Genomic DNA, 18,765 nt, shown 5'->3' with positions numbered 1-18,765 from the left:
TACTGTGCTGTGCTACTGGATGTTGGAAGGGGCACATCAGGACACACGAGTGATTTCACAGCCTGTACTATTATGATCTTGTGATTCCCCAAAAAGGATCATCTCTACTAGCTAGCCTGCCTTTATTCTTTTTCAGTTTTGAATGCTGGCATATTTAAATAGCCTTCATTTAAAACCAAGAGTCTTAAGCCGCAAATCGACACAGCTTAAGAACACAGCTCCATTTTTAATACAAAGAGTAAGTTTGCTAACCATAATGCTGAACAACTTGACAAAACACCATCATAACCCGGAAACGTTTTTGCTTCCCTGCATCTCGTCATCGAGGCCAAGTACTTTAATGGATTTACTGGCGCATAACTGAGTGTAGGACTGAAGCCAGGCAGCCTTTGAGGAAGGTAAAGTAAACCAGCTTAAGAGGCAACGCGGTTTCCACGTTGCTGGCATTTTGCAACACCTTTCGAAAGGGCAAATCAACTAGAAGCAATTTCACAGCTCATTTGAATCCCCTTACAGTAACAGCATTCATTGCCTCCCTTCCTCAAGCCAGGCCCATTGCCCTCTCCCCGCAAAGGCATGCAACATGATCTGAACAAGATGAAGACTCAAGAGGTCGCCAAGGCGTCGTTTCTACTATTATTTATTTTTTTAAATATTTTTGAAAAAATATAATTTTTTTACAATATTTTCAACTTAAACACTATTCACACTGAACACGTATGGCAGCTTATGCTACCCAAATATGAAGTTTAAGAAGCCAAAACTGTTCTAAGCTGTATTTTTTTAAAAAAAGTTGTGCTGTAGACTATTGGTGTAGTGATGATTAAACAAAGCAAGGGAAAAGCACCACTCAAATCACTAACGCTAATGTTTTACAGGTAAACCCAACTCTTTAAGGTTGCAGAATTTTATATAGGCAGTGCCATGTTTCTGGATTCCTGGAAGAAATTGTGATGCACAACCTCTCGTCACTGTCACTAGAAATTCAGAAGTGGGACAGACGCTCCGACATGATAACTTGCTGTAAATGCAATTTCATCTTCCAGTCATTTCTCCCACCCTGCTCCCCAACCAGGTCCGTCGCCAAGGTAAAGAACTCTGTACAGGTCTGTAAAAGCAGTTTCAGGTATAATACATTAGTCACACTTTTCTCAAAAAGAAGAGCGTGAAACTTCGCTTGATAGAGGGAAGAGTTAGTAGCAGTACTGAAATTCAGCTAGTCTGCATAATCAGATAACCTTGCTTTTAACTGTCACATTAAGGCATCGTCGGGTGCTTAGCAACACCAACTCATCGTTTTGTTAAAAACAGACCACTTTTTTTTTTGGTCAAAGTTTGAATCCTTCTAAGACACAGAATTTTGCGAGAGTTTCTCAGAAACTTGGTACTTTTCTCAACTTGACTGGTGCCTTCCTACCTCACTGTCTTCCTTCACAAAAAAAAGCCTGGGTCCAATTGCAGTATTTCCTGTTTTCCATTTCATTAACCTCATTAACAGCAGTTGACTTAATAACAGTCTCAGCACTTTTATTAAGCATGCAAGACTAACAAAACTTTGGCAATGCGTAAGTGTAACACAGTGACAAGAAGAGAGAGCGTTTTAACAATTAAATCTTCTAATACTGGCTTCACAGTGTGGAAATTGTGCTACATCCACCAAAAGAGGGCCCAGTCTACTCATATATTTAGTACTTCACCCCAGGAACAAACTCCTTTGCGTTTGGATTAAGATTACTCTTGACCTGGGGGAGAGAAAACAAAGATGTTAGAACAGAGAGTACAAAGTATGTCTTTCATATATTTGCACAAAGTTGAGCAGAGTTTGCGAAATCAGCCACAAAAAATCAAGGAACTGCAGTTAATGGGGAGCATCAGCCTTAAAGACTTAAATCAAAGCACTTTTCACCAAAGCAAAAAGGTAACCCCATTATACCAAGAACCACACAGGAGCTGCCCAGCTCTTGAATGTAGCATCTGGATGGCTCTCGGGTGCTTAGTGATAACAGCGTTTGTCTCTTTACTGATTATCTATTAAAATCCTAGCTCTTCTTTCTGGAAGGGGTGGAACTATTTGGCAAGTACCACTCTAGCCAAGAGTGCCTTTGCCTGTTTGGAACTAGGCCTATGATCCACAGATCTCTCCTATCCACAATGGGATGGCTTAAAAGTTGAATTATGTAAGATTAACATCACTAGATAGTCTATTCCATGCTACCAATTTTAGCCAGTGTTCCTATTTCCACTCTCCCCAAGGCAGCCTTCCAATCCATGTGGATTTTAGTCCATTCAGGTCCCATGACCACAAAAATCTACCTTCTGGAGGTTGGAAAAGACTGCTGGGGGAAGGGAAGGTAGCAAATTTCCACACTTTCTGTTAACAGTTCTCAGAATTCAACCCAAAATCTGTATGCTAACTAAATGCTAAGTTATATAACCATCAGTTTACATAAGCAGCCTGTAGATCTGCAATGCAGGTATTATCCAGATGTAGTTTTCAGAGCAAAGTTTCAAGCTAAATTAATATAATCTTATTTATTTAGAAAATTTACATGCCACTTTGCCTGAGAACCTGCTTAAGGACGTTTACAAAGTAAAACACAAAAAAGTAAGTTGTAGACATTAATAATTAAAACCCCAGCATTAAAAAAGTCTGTAAACAACATTTAAAAAACCAACATAAAACAGCCTTAAGTGTCTCATAAAACTGGTTAGAGGCAGAGTGTAAGAAAGATTTTTTAAATAATTCATTAATATATCCAATTAGTGTCTATGGAGCCATACAATTCTACAAATGATTGCCAACAAAGCGGCAGGAAAAAACAAATGCTGGTTTACACGATGGCTCATGCAACAGTGTGGCACTCTGTCTACTGCAGGGGGGTGGCACTCTACTGCAGTGTGGCACTTTGTCTACTGTCTAGTGCAGGGGGGTCCTGCAGATATGATTACATGGGGGCGGGGGAGCATAAACTGAAAGAGAAAATTCTCCTATGGATCCATGGGTGCCTGATTGTTGCCAGGAACAAATGAAGGAGGTGCGCTTTAGGGTTACCTACATGGTTGATCAAAATTGATTTGGCCAAATGGCCAGTCAAATATCATCATCACAGAACTGGTCAACTTAAAAACAAAACATTAACTGTATTAGAAAAGCAAGTCGTTTAATCATCAGGTTTGATACTTATGCTAATTATAAAACGAGTTAGTCATAAAAAAATTATACCACTGAGTAAAGTTTCTACAGATGGACATTCTTCACTTCGTACAATATCTGGTAACGATTGCCTGGGGTCAGAAAGGCAGACCACTGAAGATACCTGACTGGTCAACTGTGAGGTGTGCCAACCCTACTGCATTTGGTTCAAAATACCTTGCAAAGGCTAAAGACAGTCTTTGAATAAAGGCGTCTGATTAGACATGAATCTAACTTTTAAAACCACAGGCTTACCACCAGATCTTCCAGTGATGAACTGTCACTGATAACAAGATCATTAAACTGGTCCTGGATTTGATCCATTGTTTGTGGGAGATCTCTTGCCGGAATAAACCACTCGTGTTCTTCCTCCTCTTCCAGCATCTCCTGGAAGCAACGTTCTATAAATTCTTCTTCCCACAACTCTTCTTCAATCTGTAATTAGAGCATGGAAGGGAAATGTCATCGTAACTCTCACGACTGGGAAGGAGACTAAATACCTGTGCTTGGTGCCCAGCTGCCATGGGAAACAGAAACATCGCTAGACATGAGCCTTGCAACAGACAGAAGACAAGATGCTCCTTCTAGGTCCCAGAAGAGCTGCAGTGGTTGATGCTGCACTAGCGATGAGGCTACTATCAGCGGCTCTGTCTCCTGCCCTCCCTTCCTTCCCTGTCTTTACAAGGAGGGGCAGCGTTGTAGAACAAGCTGCCAGGCTGGTGCAAGAACAAGGCCAGGCCCATAGCAACAGGAGGCGATATACTCTGCCCCCTCGAAGAAGTGCTAGATTTTATTTAATTTCTTTTTAAAAGCCTCCAGCCTTTCCAAGAAAACACGCAAGCAGCTTTCCCCCCAACTGCCTTGTAAGACTGCACTGGAGCTGGTGCTTGTCCCAAGTGAGATAACCCCTTTCTGACTGAACTCATTCTTGTATCATGACCTGCTCCATTACCCTGTCTTCCTTGACTGCTTTCCTTCTTTCTTGTTTGCTTTCTCTACCCCTTAAATGTCAGCGGTCCTAGGCAGAGGTTCAGGGGGAGATTTATGCTACTTCTGCTTGATGTGGGGCACTGGCTTTGGGAATGGTTTGGGCTGGGGTGTGAGAAGAGACCCAGGAGGAAAAAACAGTGTGTATCATTAATGACATGCCTCCTTGTTGTGACTTAAAAGTGTGCATATCTGAGCATGTGCAGATTGCCTTTTACTCACCAACAAACAAGTACCATCAAACTCCTGTCCTCACCTCCCCCAAATTTGGGGATTCTGGTTAGTGGAACTTAAAAGGCAAGCTTAAGCTTCCAGACCTCACACTACAGGAAAGTAATACAATACTTTATGGCTAACGGCCAACGGGCTCATCCTAATATATAAAAGGCTAAGCGTGTTCAAGACAACTCACTTCCTACCCTGGTGCGCCTCCAGAGGGCGCTGCTGTAGAGGGAAACCCTGATGAGGCAGCTAGACCTCCAGAGAGATGTGCTGAGATGGGAAGCCCAGGCCGAAATCAGGCGCGGAGCAGCCGGCAATGACTACCCTCGCCTTCACCCAGCTGGGATTAGGAGTGGAGCAGGTGGAAACGCCCATCCCCTCATCACCCAGCTTGGACCAGGAACAAAGAAAGTGGCAATGGCTGCTCCCCTCTTCACGCAGCCGAGATCAGGAGCGGAGAAGGTGGCAATGCCTGCACCCTGCCATTACCCAGGGATCAGGAGCGACGCAGCTGGCAATGCCCTCCCCGCCGCTTTCACCCAGCTGGGATCAGGCATGGAACAGGTGGCAATGTTCGCCCCCCGCCTTCACCCAGCTGGTTATCAGGAGCAGAGCAGGAGGCAATGCCCGCCCCCCCTCACCCAGCTGGAATCAGCCGTGGAGCAGGAAATGCCTGCTTCCCTTCACCTGGCCTGGATCAGGCGTGGAGCAGGAGGCAATGCCCGCTCCCTGTTCAACCTGCTGGAATCAGGTGCGGAGCAAGCGGCAACCCCCCCCCCCTTCACCCAGCTGGAATCAGGTGCAGAGTAGGAGGCAAAGCCCGCCCCTTCACCCAGCCAGGATCAAGAGCAGATGGCAATGCCCACCCCCCCCTTCACCCAGCTGGGATCAGGTGTGGAGCAGGCGGCAAAGCCCGCCTCTTCACCCAGCCAGGATCAGGAGTAGAGCAGGTGGCAATGCCAACTCCCCCTTCACCCAGCTGGGATCAGGTGTGGAGCTGGAGGCAATGCCCGCCACCCCCATTCACATGGCCGGGATCACGCACAGAGCAGAGGTGATCACCATTTTCCATTACTGAAATATTAGAACTCTGGGAGGATCTACATGAAGTTGAGCCAAAGATAAGGCCTGCTCTAACTGCTGTGAACAGGCAAAGAGAGTGTTATTGGTTTGTACAGACTGCATTTGCCTCAATGCACAGTAATTACACACCTACCTACCTGCTATTATGGGATGAATTTTTAGGTAGGTAGGAAGGAATGACATGCAGACATTGTGCAACACTGGAATCTCCTATTTTAGTAACTGAAGTACTGGATTACAGCCACCTCCCATCGTACTCCTTTCCCAACACAGCTGTGAATCCTATCCCAAAGTCCTGAGCCCCACAACATCTCAAAGCTTAAATTAATACTGTCGTTTCAGGCTGTTTGAAGCATTGTGTCTGGTTCCTCTTTCAGGAGTCAGATCAGAAGAGAGCCCGAGACTCGAGGAAGCACACAAAGAACCACTACCAGGCGTGGTAGGGTATATTAACATAGTTAATATACATAGGGTATATTAACATTCAGACCCCAATTCGTGTAGTAATAACGACAACTGTAGGACACATGTAGTCCCCACAGTAAACAGTTCCAAACAATCAGGAACAATTCAAAAACAGTTTGGTGAAGACGGAAAGCCGCCCTATATTCAGGCTGGCGTCTGCAAACAGGCTGTCAAATTCGAGTTGCGAGAGTTCAAGGAGGGAAGGCTGCAACCCTGTAAGGAAAAGGCGACGAGCCTTGCCGGCTTCTTTGCACTCGTTTCAGACTTGTCTCTTCCCTCAGGCCATTATACAAATCTCCCGTGGTATTCACTTGCATACTCTGTGATGAAACAACATCGGTTGCAACAACAAACAAATAACCACGTGGCAGCGCAAAGAACTTATTTTCCAAAGCGCTGAAGAGTCTGACTTGGACTGGAACTGCACTGCAGGGGGAAGAAGGCCCATTAGCCTCCTCCTGCCTCATTTTCCCAACCCCAAACAGGTTTGGTGGCTGCAGAAAAAACGAGACGAGTCAGAAGAACCCCTGCCCAACTTGTGGACAAATATTTTGTGGACTTTCAGTGTCAGAAGCAAGCTCCACTGAGAGCCACTGTGTAATAACAGCAAAGCTGCTGCACAACTATTTTCCTTGACTCCCATCCCATGTAAGCCTGTAAGTTTCCATGGGAGAGGGGGGAGGCACACTTTGGAGACAGCTACCTAGAGCATTAAGGGTTACAGGAAACAAAGTAGAAAACTAGAATGATAACTGCACCTTTTCCTTGACACTATAAGAACCACTTAACAAGTCTTTTTTAACACTGAGATTTGTTTGAAATAGGGCGTCCGCTCTTCTGCCAGTCCCCCCCCCCTTTTTTTTCGTCCTTGCTGTTGGCTTGAAATACTATAGTCATGTTGTTGATACTATTTGAAGAAGCATGGCATTTAAGGCAAGGCCAGATATGCAAAATATTCTAAACTCTCAAGAAGAAATAATCATTTGGACAGGGTTTCCTGCTGGCCAAAGCGTCCTCTACTGAATTTCTTCCCAGCTAGTCAGCTTACATGGACCAGGAGGGAAGGATGGATGCTGGCCACTGTGATCTACTGAAAATACTCTTGTGTTTTGCACCCTTGATTTAAAAGTTACAGTTGTGAGAAACGCACCATCAACACTAAGTATCACCAGAGGGCTGGTTTAAAATGGCACACTCCTAGAAACCTTTCAGCTATATGCAGCTGTGTATTTCTGCACCGTTCTGCTCTGAATTATAAATAAGCATCCAAAAATCAAATCAGGTACGAATAAAGTACAGAATGCAAAAGAGGCAAACACTCTCAGGACATGTAAATGCAAGATAACAGAAGGATAAGAGAGTGAATTTTATTTCTGCTCAGACCTGACTAGTAAACCAAGTGGTGTGCTAGATTAAGTTGTCAGGATTCTTTCCTTATGGATATGGAAATGACCATAAGCCAGCTCACCCACCTGCCTGTTGAACTCCTCTTCGTTTTCCATCCACATATACTCAGCAAATGGATTATCATCCTCATGAGAGTGACCATTCATGATCACATCTTCATTGATGATGCTTGGACTAGTACTCCTGCGACTTGGGTCTTTCATGGTTGCGCCTTTGAGCTTAAGCCTGAAAGGAAAGAGACATTATGGTGAAGACTGAGAAGGCCCACTTGGAATCAGTTACACTTCCTCTCAGTCCTAAGCATGCATAGGAGACGCTTGGATCCTCACTATCTAGCACATTAGTAATCTACAACTGCCTAGGATCTCAAGCTGAGATGCGGGACTTTTGCCAAGGGAGCAGGGAAAAGAGCAGGCGTGAATGCTATTAAAGACACATTATGTTTGGGGACTGAGCATGCTCAGAAGCTCTCTTTCCATTCCCCTTCTGTTGGTTCCATCTACACACCGAGAGGCCTGGCTCCAGTAGGCACAAGCCAGGTGCAAGGAGCCTAGCACTTTCTCATGCTTATCACTGCCCTATCAGAGGGAACAACTCCTATAGGCGCACACACTTTCCAGGGAGGAGGGCAGCGCTATAATAATTTTGCACATACCAGGCTCAATCCCACCTCACCCAAGTTCCCTTCCGCTGTAGCCAGATATTCACAAGTCTAAATGGGCCCTGCATTCTGTGAGGCTTCCTAGTGGCTTCTCCTCTGCCAAGACAGTGACAGCTGTACCAGAAATAGCTTAGCCTTTCTCTCCACCGCAGTCCCTCAGTCTACCTTCCACTTGCTGTACTGGTAGATTCCAATGAGACAAACTAGTGTGGTATCAGATTCTCACACAACCCAGTACTGGGCTCAGCAGACAAGTAGCGGGCAACTCAGTGGGGCCAGAACTAGAAAAGAGTACAGGGATGGAGGGAGTGTAATGCTGCTGAAAGGACCTTTATCCACCTCGACCCAGAAGGCATATGTATGTTACTGCACGTGAGGATCTCCAACTAATCATCAGCTAAACAGATGTCTAGCAACAGGGAAGGGAAGGGAAGATTACCAAGAGCTGACATGATGCTTGGCGTTCTGTGTATGAGCACATGGGACCTTCATATGGTTTGGGACTGTGCCACAAAACTAAGAAAAAACAAACTTTATGGGCGGAAGTAGATCTAAGCTACAAGAGATGAATAACACGAGATTGCTCCTCAGAGGGTTTGCTGATTTCCTCTCTGCTTCCTGAAGGCTCTGTCAGTTTCACCTCCCATTCTAGGAAGCTAAGAGGAAATAAACACCCTCTTGAGGAGATCTTTGCTGGCTCTGTAGAGAAGGGAAATTGACAGAGCCTTCCAAGCTTTTAAAACTCAGCTTCCTGGCTAACATTGCGATTCCCTTCACGTGTGCATCCTTGTGTAATTTGTCTCTTGTAGTTTAGCTCATAGAAAGAAGTGCAAAATGTCAGAAAACACTGGCTTGTTTCAGTGTTAGATTCACAAGGTATAAAAAAACCTAGCAGAGCTTCTCTCTAACATGCACATACACAATAAAACAGAAGACTAGTAGCACCTTCAAGACTAACATTTCAGCATAAGCTTTTGCAAGCGTTTGAGGAAGTAAAAGTCTGACTCACGAAAGCTTATGTTGCAATAAATTTTAATAAGACTTTAAGGTGCAACCGGACTCCTATTTTGCTGCAGAAAACCAGCATGGCTACTCCTCTGGAATCACACACAAAGACAGGCTGATAAGGCTTCGCATTCAGCTGTAAAATGAAGCGCTGGGACTGCTGTTTCAGACCCAGGGCACAAAATACACTATTAGTGGCTCAGCCTTCCTTCTGGCCTCACTCATCAAAGAAAACGATATCGTTAGGGGCTCAAAGAGAAACAGGCGTGACATTGACCCATCCCCGTCCTGGCTAGTAAAAATCAACTGGGAGAAGTTGGGTTGTTCAGTGGCTGGGGGTATTAACACCACATTCTCTAAAGGCAGGACTCCCCAAGAACCTGGCTCAAGCCGTATCTTACAAAAAAGGCCCCTTCTGGATGCAGACTCCCCAGCCCAACCACCAGCCTGTTTTTCTCAGCAAATAATAACACGTTACTTTTACGGGATAACAATAGTGCATTATCACACAGCACGCCACATTAATTACCGACAATTAATCACAGTTAACACGAAACAATGTCCTTGGAAAGATGTCCTGTGTGTTTAAGGCATACGCAGGAATCACTGTCTGAAGCTGCAGACGGTCTAATTATAAATACTTTCTAAGAACTGCAGGTGATGAATTACTTTTGTAAGACCTTATTAAAAAGTGTTTTATCTGTTCCAGAAGAAAAATGTCCATAGGCTTTCTTTTCTAATGTTGCTCCAAATTTCAAATACAAAACCAGGGGAGTGGATCTCTCTTTTCCTAGGTATTTCCTCCTCCTAGTCCATCCAACTCTGCGGAGACTAGCTGAGATTCTGGGTACCATCAGCATCCCAATAATACACAAAGTTCTTCTTTTTGTTCTTAGGTACGCAATCGGAGTTAAGAGCACAAATGAGGATGGCTGGCAGGTCTTGCAACTAGGGATAGCCAGAGTCAGTGGTGGTCAGCCCCTGCTGCATTTGCAGCCTCAAGAAGGCAGATTCTGGTTGTTAACAGTGACCAAATATGCCTTTTACCGAGGACTTTGCAATACCCCTTCCATCTGACGGGGAGTAGTCATTCCAGTGCTTATAACCCTACTGGCACATTCTCTTCTTGGGGCTACCTTAATGCAAAACACAGTAAAAGGTAACTATCACTAGTAACGTTTGGTTGCCGTCTCTCTTGCTCTCAGCCTGGGTACCATGCCTTTAGACCACAGGCTGCCCCCTGGGAATCCTCCTTGGCCTCCATATGCTCACCACGCACCTGCTGATACTCCTCACTCACTAGTTCTGCCTGTGCCCCATCTTCACACCTTGGTGCCTTCCCCAATCCTGATGCTTGGTGCTGAGCAGTTTCTGGGACAAAGCTGTCCAATTGCTCCTCTTACTTCAGGCCAAGCCTCCTCTGCAGGTTGTGTCACCTGCTCCCTGATGTGGCTCCCTAGCTGCTGGGCAACCCACACACTTCAGACCCATCAGTGGCGCCTGTGGGGTGGGCTGCCTCCTCTCTGGCAGCAGCCATTCAGCTGTGCTCTGGGACATGGCATGGATGCCTGGGTGGGCTCTCTGTCTTTTCAACTCCATCAGGCACATGGCAAGCCAGCCTATTCTCTTCTCCTCACGGCCTCGCAGCAGCTGCCCTTTGACAACCTAGCTGGCTGAGGTGGGGGGGGCGGGTTCTGCCCTCCCAATAGCACCCTAATGTCCCTTTTGGTTTGACCATGTTTACTTCAGGAGATGCTGCATGGGCCTCACCAGACTGCTATGCAGCCTCACGTTATACTTATACTTGTATCAACTTTCTGTTATTCTCTACAGTGTCCACCAATAAAGTTCTCAATAGCATGGTCCCTATGTGCCTTAGAGAATGCCCTCTTAAAGGTCACAGTGAGACAAAGGAAAGGACAGAGAGCACCTTCTTGGCAGTAACCGCAGTGTGCACAAAGGGGCATTTGCAGTGACTCCAGTGCTCGCCCTCAGCTGAATTCCATTCCAGACAACACTATTTAAACAGTTGTTACCTAGACTATACATGCTCAAAGAAACCAAAACAGCTCAAAGCAAACCAAGAATGCGAGTGAACTTTTAAAAAATTCTTGCTGGAGACTTGGATATTGTCTGCCGTTGCACTAACAAAAATCTACTTGTTAATGCAATTAACATCGCATTTAAATATTTAAAAGAAAGCTTTGAAAGAGCAACTTTACTTACATATACATAATATTTCATTATAAATAGTATATTAATGTAATTACAAAGTTGACAATGCTTGCATCTGATTTTTCTTTGGAAATCCAAGTCAGGGTTCATGTTAGTCCTGAAATATTTAGTCCTAACAAAGTCCTGCAAATCAGAAAGCTGCGAAAAAGCCGATGGAGAACGAATCCTGACAAACCCACATTTTAAGAGCTACGTTTACCATAATTTCCATTATCTGCTTATGACGATGGCAACCCAAAGCAGGTCTACTCAGAAGCAAGCTCCATTTTATTCAAAGTGTTCTTAGGATTGAAGCCTAAAATGTGTTGTATTGGAAGAAGCATTCTGCTCTTCCCACGCACATTTATAGAAAAGACAACATCAAGAGACGAAATAAAAATTTACACTTGGCTCTTGCAAGCTATTCCAGGCTCAACATCTATGACTGTTACAATCAAGCAAATTGTTCACGGTAGCTGTGATCCAAAAAAGCGTATCTTTTCCCTGATTTCACATGGTAATCTAGACGGTTAATCACCTTAGAAATTTCATCATGTTTCTCTCTCCATTTGCACCAATCAAAGGGAGCTGTGTTGAAGTACAGACTTCCCCCTGGCAGCTCTATGTCTCTTCCTACTGCACCCTGTTATACAGTAATTCATGGGATCCTGATGTCAAAGAAGATTGTGACCTCACAAACCTCACCAGTGAGAGATGATGTAAAAGCTGAGCTTTACCTACGTGTGCCCAGAGAGAACTTCTTCAAATGTGTTTTCTCGGTAAGCTATCTGTTACATCATGGTATTACTAGGTCCTAAAAGAACAGCAATACCTCAAGCTCAGTTTAGCCAGAGATTTCATCTGCCACTGGATTTTATTATATCCTGTTTCACACAGTGGCCAGCTAGATGCCCTGGGAAGGCTCACGAGCAGGGCACAAAGCCAGCATGGTGTAGTGGCTAGACTGAGCGACTAGGATCTGGGTGACCCAGGTTTGATTCTCAGCTCTGCCATGGAAACTTGTTGGGTGACCTTGGGCCAGTCACATTCAGCTTAACCTACCTCACAGGGTTTTTGTGAGGGAAGAAAATGATGCAAGCTTCTTTGGGTCCCTACTGGAGAGAAAGATGGGGTATAAATGAAGTAAATATATAGATTTACTTATTATATATTAAAAGGCTTATCCTTGCTGTTGCCCTACAACTTACTGGCAGCTATCCCTGCCAGATGTCCTTCATTTATGTTTAACAACCTGTTTTCCCATTGCATCTCAACACCCAAAATCATGATTTTCAAGCTGTTTTTGAGAGAACGCTTAAATTCCTTGGAAGTTTATTAAGGGTACTTCACAAGAAAGTCTGTAACTGTGGACAACATTTATTGGACAGCCAATCTGTCCACCATTATCTGAACTTTCCAAAGTACCGCTGCAAAGAAATGAGTGGGTTTTATGGCACATTCTTTTTCATGGTGGGAAATGGAGAGGATAAACTGGCTTGACTTTGAACACAGCTTGGTCCTTGCACTTGAGTTCTGCTTCCACTGGGGGGCGGGAGAATTCACCCCCTTTCTAGTTGCTGCGTCACATGCTACATGGCACATTATTTTGGATGCTCCTCTGAACCTCAGTTGCAACGATTTGGGTAGCACAGGGGCTGATGGGGAAGGCAGCAAAAAACACTTCCCTGAATTCACTCAGTCCACAGAAGCCTGGATGCAATCCACTTAAAAGAGGGCCCCCATGACCTCAAAAAAAATCCTGAAACAAACCAAGGAATGGATTGTTGCCTCCTGCCTTTGATCTTGCTAACCTGCGAAAAGGAAGTGAGCAACATATGCTGGCAAATAACAAGACTCCTGCATTCTATCACCCACAAGATGCACATTATGAACAGTGAACAATTTAGCAATCCCTTCTCTGATTTTCTCTCGAGCGCTGCTCCTGCTGTCCTAGAGAAACTCTACCAAATTCAATAATTCCATCTTGAACACCTCTTAATGATGAGAATTTAGAGGCAGGGGCTAGCAATGTAATATCCCAGAAAAAAGTGGCAACATTCAGAAACTTTGGGGAGCACTAAAAAAAATCTCCTATGTATTTTTCTTCTTTGAAATGAGCAAATACTTTTAAAATAAGGTTTTTCTCACTCAAAATGAAAGCACAAAGATCCAAGGGCTCTTCAATTGAAATTTTGAGGAGCACTGAAAAAACTGCTATGAAACTTATTTTTTTCCCTTTTGAACTGAATGAAACATGTTAAGATAACACAGCGTTGAGCAGCTTACAGCTCTCTCTCTGTTTAACATTGAATGTACTTGCTATTTTATTTGTAGGAAACCTATTCCTAAAAACACTTTCCTGGAAATAAATCCTACTTGGGTAGACCTGAGCAGGATTTTGAGCCAACTTTTTGGGATTACATTGTAAGACATTTATGTGTTTAAATCCCATAAATATGGGAATTAATACAATTTTATATGGTGTTTTATATTACGCTTTTTTGTTAAAGTAGTACATAGATGTTTCTTTGTGTCTCCCCCCCCCCCCCGCCCCCAATTTTTGACTCCAGGAAAGCTGGACTGCATGGACTAATAATATCCTCTCCTTTAATGCAGCACCTCCGACAGAAGAGGAAACAGAAGGCAATTTTGTCCTCTGTACCCTCTCGCTCTATTCAGTTTATTCAGGGCCCATAACTTTATGGTTGGAAAGGAACACCTGGGAGGGGAGGGTTGTAGATCTGCATCTAGAAGCACCTTCTGCTGACAAATCACAGGATCCAACCTTAAAGCCCTCTTTGATTTCTTCCAGGTCTCTAACATCTGCGGCACACAGCTAAAAAACACGATTTCATGCTCTTCGCTAGGTTTTAAAATTGCACGGTTTTATTTTTGCATTGAACTCATAATAACGCATCAGAGGTTTCTGCTCAGGAAATAATGCTTATTAAGGATAGTGAAGAAAGTATTTCTCTAAGAGAAATGAGCATCATCAATCGATATATCTAATTCCTAATATGGCCAAATCTTTGGATACTTAAACCCAGAGACTGGAGCTATAAACAGACAAGACAGATTTTTTTAAAAAAACCTGAAAAGTGCCTCAGGTTTGTAGAAAAGTCTGAAATTTAAATTTTAAAAAATACATTGGGGATTTAACCCCCTCCCCAAATAACAGAAGCTTTAAGAAACAAATACCCTCGGTGGCTGTTACTAGGCAACCTCAACAGTACTGCTAGCCTTCAAGTTTTGGTTTCTGACAGTAAAAGGCAGGGGGAGAGAAAGGCTCTTTCAAGGGCTGTTTTGGCCTTTGAAGGAGGACTCGTCAAGGCCAGGCCCAGCAGCAACCACCAGGAAACTTGCTATCATGCAACATACATGACTCACTCAAGTCTGGCTGTTTGTTACTGTTCAACAGCAGCCACTCCATAAAAGCCAGTGTGGTGTAGTGGTTAGAATTTAAGACTAGGATCTGGGAGACTCAGGTTCAAATCCTCACTCTGCTGTGGAAAATTGCTGGGTTACCTTGGGCCTCTCACACACACTTAGCCTGACCAACATTACAGGGTTGTTGTGAGAATAAAATAGAGGAGCTGAGAATGATGTACACTGCTTTTGTCTCCACTGTGGAGAAATAAATTATATTGGGGTAGCTAAAAGGTAACTTGGTTGGTGGGAAGAAGATAGGGGGTAGCTAAAAGGTAAGTTGGTTGGTGAGAAGAAGAAAGCAGGGGAAAGTGAGGATACAGGGATTATTAGGAGAAAGGAAAGAGGAAATAGAATGGAGGAGGGAATACATGGGGAAATGAGGTGTGCCCCCTTGGCAAGTCCTTGCAGGTTCCCCACTGTGCATCTGGGACTGGTCTGGCAGCTGGGACCATCCAACTGGACCATCATTTTCCCAGATAGAATGGGCTGAGGGAGAGGAGGGAAAGCTGAAGACTGGAGAGGGGCGGAGAGAGAATGGTTGGTTGGTGGAAAAGAGAGAAAGAAGCATGAAAAGGTGAGGGCTATCAGGGAAGGGAAAATGAGATGCCCCCTGCAACTCCTTGCCGATCGCTGTTTGTTCCATTTCATGTCTTGCTTGGCAGTCCTTACTGAGGAGATTCTCTCCCTCCCCTGCAATACCTCTTTGGTGAATTAAACCTTGTGCTCTTTTAAATCCAAAAGTGAGTGGCAGTATTTACACCTTGAAAACATAACAGTTACAGTACTGCCTCACAGACAATCCTACCAAGACGGCTGTGCTGCATGTCTTTTCCCACTCTTAATTAAAGACTACACAAGCTTCTAATTTGTCCAGCTGGAATGATCTGGATTTTTAAAATAATTAGGAAAAGCCAAGTACCCAGTGCAATGTTCACAGGATACGATTTTGAAAATCAACTAATACCATTCCAAAGAGACGAGAAGTAAAACGTATATTGCTCCTTATTCAATGGCAATCAGTTAATCAGTCAGTTACGAGAGTAACAGATGACACCTGAATCAGCTGTGATTTCTTGACAAACTTTGGCCTGTAAAGCTGTAATCTGCCTATTTCTCCAAATTCAATCTCTCACAAATTGATAACAGCCTGAGTGTATCTCCAATACAGAGATAATAGTAGTATATATCTTAGTGCTGCTGTAAAGTCAGCTAAAATAATGTGTGTGATATGCTTTGAACATGAATAATTTTTTTAAAAATTTTCTTGGTGCCTAGGATTCTTAAAGCACTATAAAGATGATATGTATTTATTTAAAACATTTCTTTCCTGCCTTACTGGCTCAGAGTTAAAATGGCTAACAATACAGCAACCAGGTATGAGAATACAAACTCTGACAGTCTGATATCAAGATAAACATACATTATTTCAATTGTTAAAAAAACAAACTTCAGATATTCTTGAACTTATCACTAAAATGTTATTTACTCCATTTCAACAGGGGAGATCATGTAGAAGCAGTCTGTGTGGCCAACTTCACTAATACCAGAACATATCCAAATATGCATTCTCAGGCTTATTGGAATGATCTCACTGAATTGGCTAGATGGATGTTTGAAGTACGAGGTAATCCAAATTCCTTTCTGGGACTGTCCGTTGTTATGTCGCGCTAACTGTAGCAAAAGGCTCACTGGTTATATTTAGAGTTCATTCAACTAGTCTAGCATTTGTAAATAATAAGCATAAGTGCCACTGATCTTCGTCATGGCTAAATTATCAGTGAGATCGGAAAAGGACTGAAATGCATTTAATGTTTTTAAAAAATGACCATTTGGATACCCTTTCCAGCTCAGACCAACAGTACTATTTCAAACCATAAGATTACCCCCAGCTACCAATCTGGCATCTGACATCTAACCCCATTTGCAAAAGCAGTTGCCTGGGTACTTTTAGAAAGGTCAGATGGAAGGCCTTTCTCCACTGTCTGCCCACTCCCCAATGATACTCAAAGGCCACACAAGTTCCAATGTAGTTATTATCATGGCTTTTATTATTATTTAAATAAAATGTTTTATTTAAAACATGAATAATCCCCACCTACTCAAGGAGTAGCCCCTACTCAAGGAGGCTTGCAAAGTGACAATAACTGTTTAATAGCAGCTCTTTCTCTTCTCAATAATCTAAACCAATTTCCCTTCTAAACCAGCTACCATCACATATAGTGGCAAACAACATGATGCCTCATGTGAGGAAGTTACTTTCTTCTCTGTCCTGAATCTACTGCTCACTAATTCCATCAGGTGATTTAGACATCTAGATGTCGTTCACGCAGGGACAGGATTTTGTGGCTTCCCTGTTGCTGCTGCATCTACAGATAAAGCACAGCAGCAATGGGGCTCCCACATGACAGCTTTCCCCCCCAGTTTTCCTGTCCCAATCCCCTGGAAGTGACAATCCTCCTTCCTCTGAGCCAACAGGGATTTTAATATTGGCACTACAGTATCATTATATTGATATACTGTTGTACTGACAGGTTAGCTGTTTCTCTGAATTCCCAGCTTTAACTAAAAAATGAGTCTCTATTCCCTTCCCTTGTGGAGATATGCCTTTTTATTTATATCTCTACAAAGAAAGGGACTAGAGACTCAGAGAAGCAGCTAGACCCATTGGTACTATACTATACCGATACAATTATACTCTAGCACAATTTTCAAAAAATAAAAAGCCCCCTCAGTAGCGGGGGGCAGGAAGTGGCTGCTATGTGAACCGGAAAATCCAAATTTTCCAACTCACTAAGCATCTTTCCCAAAGCTTCAGAGCAAAGCAGGTTTTAAAAAGACTGGAGAAACCACTGTGGGAAAACAGGAAAAATATTTTATTTGTATTCATTTATATTATTTAGAGTCCTGCTTTCTCTCTGAAACTCAAGGCATATTACACAGCATGAGTCAGTACACCCTAGTAGCCTTATAGGGCAACGAGATGAATGGAGAGGAGCAAACACTGTTCTAAGTTTCTCCACAACATTTAGGGTCTCATAATACTCCAACATGTTTCTCTCCCCGCCAAGCCTCAAAAGCTCCAGGGTCTCCTCACAGGACATCCCCCTTTCTCTACCCACGACATTGCCCCCTGCCCTGGGAGCTGCCTAGAGAAGAGGTTTACCTGACAGACCAGAGGGAGGGCCAGGCTGTCTCTTAGGCCACGCCCCCTAGCGCGCTTCCTTCCCAGCCCCGCCCACCACCCGCTCTTTGTTTCCCTCAGCCAGGCGTGCTGAAGCCCCGCCCCTTTACGGAGAAGGGATTGGGCGTAGGAAAAAAGACAGCGGCGCCATCCCGGCATGCAGCGCGCACCTAGACAGGCAGGTAGCCTTCTCCAGGTACCCGGATGGGAGAGCCAGACGAGACCGTTAAGCCCCCCGCAATCCGTTCGACGCCATTAGGGTAACCAACCGCCCGCCTGCTTCCTCCTCCACTACCTGAGAGAGGCTGTGTATTGGCATGGCTGGGGGGAACGGGGTAAAGATCGATGGCGGCTCCTCAGAGCGTTCGGCCCCACCCCTCCCTCCTCCGCTTCCCTCCAATGAGGCGCACCTCGTGCAGGACTGGGACTGATGTGGAGGCTCCGAGCTGGCCGCTGCGTCTTCCTCTTCTTGACTCGGGCTCCCTCCACCTACCACCCCCTTCCTTTGGAAACACAACCACCACCACCACCAACCAGCACCCCACAAGCCGGATATGAAGTCACTTCCGCTACCTGTGTCGTGGCGGTGGTGTTTGGGCGCGCGCCTCTCTCTATGGTCCCGTTCGGAGTCCCTGCGAGCGCTTCCGTTCTAAAATGGCGCCGGCGTTGCTTAAATCTCAGACTGTCGCGAGGGCTTTCGCCATAGAGGTGGGGAAGACTAGAGCGGCAATGCTGGTCACCGTCGCCTACGGTGGTTTTCTATCGAATGTTTTGTATAGAAAAGTTACATTGTCAGATATAAGTATCTTCCCTGACGATTGAATATATGATTATGAAACAAATGTAAATTATGTTAGTTATGTGGAGGAATGACTTTTTTATTTTTATATAAAATTAATAAGGTATCTCTCGCCTCTC

General features: G+C 44.2%; 1 protein-coding gene across 1 annotated transcript; it reads right to left on the bottom strand.

The window, feature by feature from the left end:
• Positions 1–624: 624 nt before the first annotated feature.
• Positions 625–18,401, bottom strand: PAIP2 (poly(A) binding protein interacting protein 2). Its single transcript, XM_054970932.1, has 4 exons — positions 18,258–18,401; positions 7,423–7,582; positions 3,449–3,628; positions 625–1,742 (listed from the first exon to the last, which is right to left on the bottom strand). The coding sequence occupies exons 2-4, from the start codon at positions 7,558–7,560 to the stop codon at positions 1,686–1,688; spliced, it is 375 nt and encodes a 124-aa protein (XP_054826907.1). The 5' UTR covers positions 7,561–7,582; positions 18,258–18,401; the 3' UTR covers positions 625–1,685.
• Positions 18,402–18,765: the final 364 nt, after the last annotated feature.

Source organism: Eublepharis macularius, chromosome 1 (assembly GCF_028583425.1).
Source record: "Eublepharis macularius isolate TG4126 chromosome 1, MPM_Emac_v1.0, whole genome shotgun sequence".
NCBI lineage: Eukaryota > Metazoa > Chordata > Lepidosauria > Squamata > Eublepharidae > Eublepharis > Eublepharis macularius.
The sequence above is the reverse complement of the archived record's forward strand: the minus strand, read 5'-3'. Positions and strand labels throughout refer to the sequence as shown.

What these genes read in the sequence shown, in the direction of transcription:
- PAIP2 (XM_054970932.1), bottom strand. Translation starts at nt 7,560, where the DNA reads ATGAAAGACCCAAGTCGCAGGAGTACTAGTCCAAGCATCATCAATGAA. An exon ending in AAGAGGAGTTCAACAGGCAG is followed by an intron (nt 3,629 to 7,422) that starts GTGGGTGAGCTG and finishes CTCTAATTACAG; the next exon opens with ATTGAAGAAGAGTTGTGGGA. An exon ending in CATCACTGGAAGATCTGGTG is followed by an intron (nt 1,743 to 3,448) that starts GTAAGCCTGTGG and finishes TCTCTCCCCCAG; the next exon opens with GTCAAGAGTAATCTTAATCC.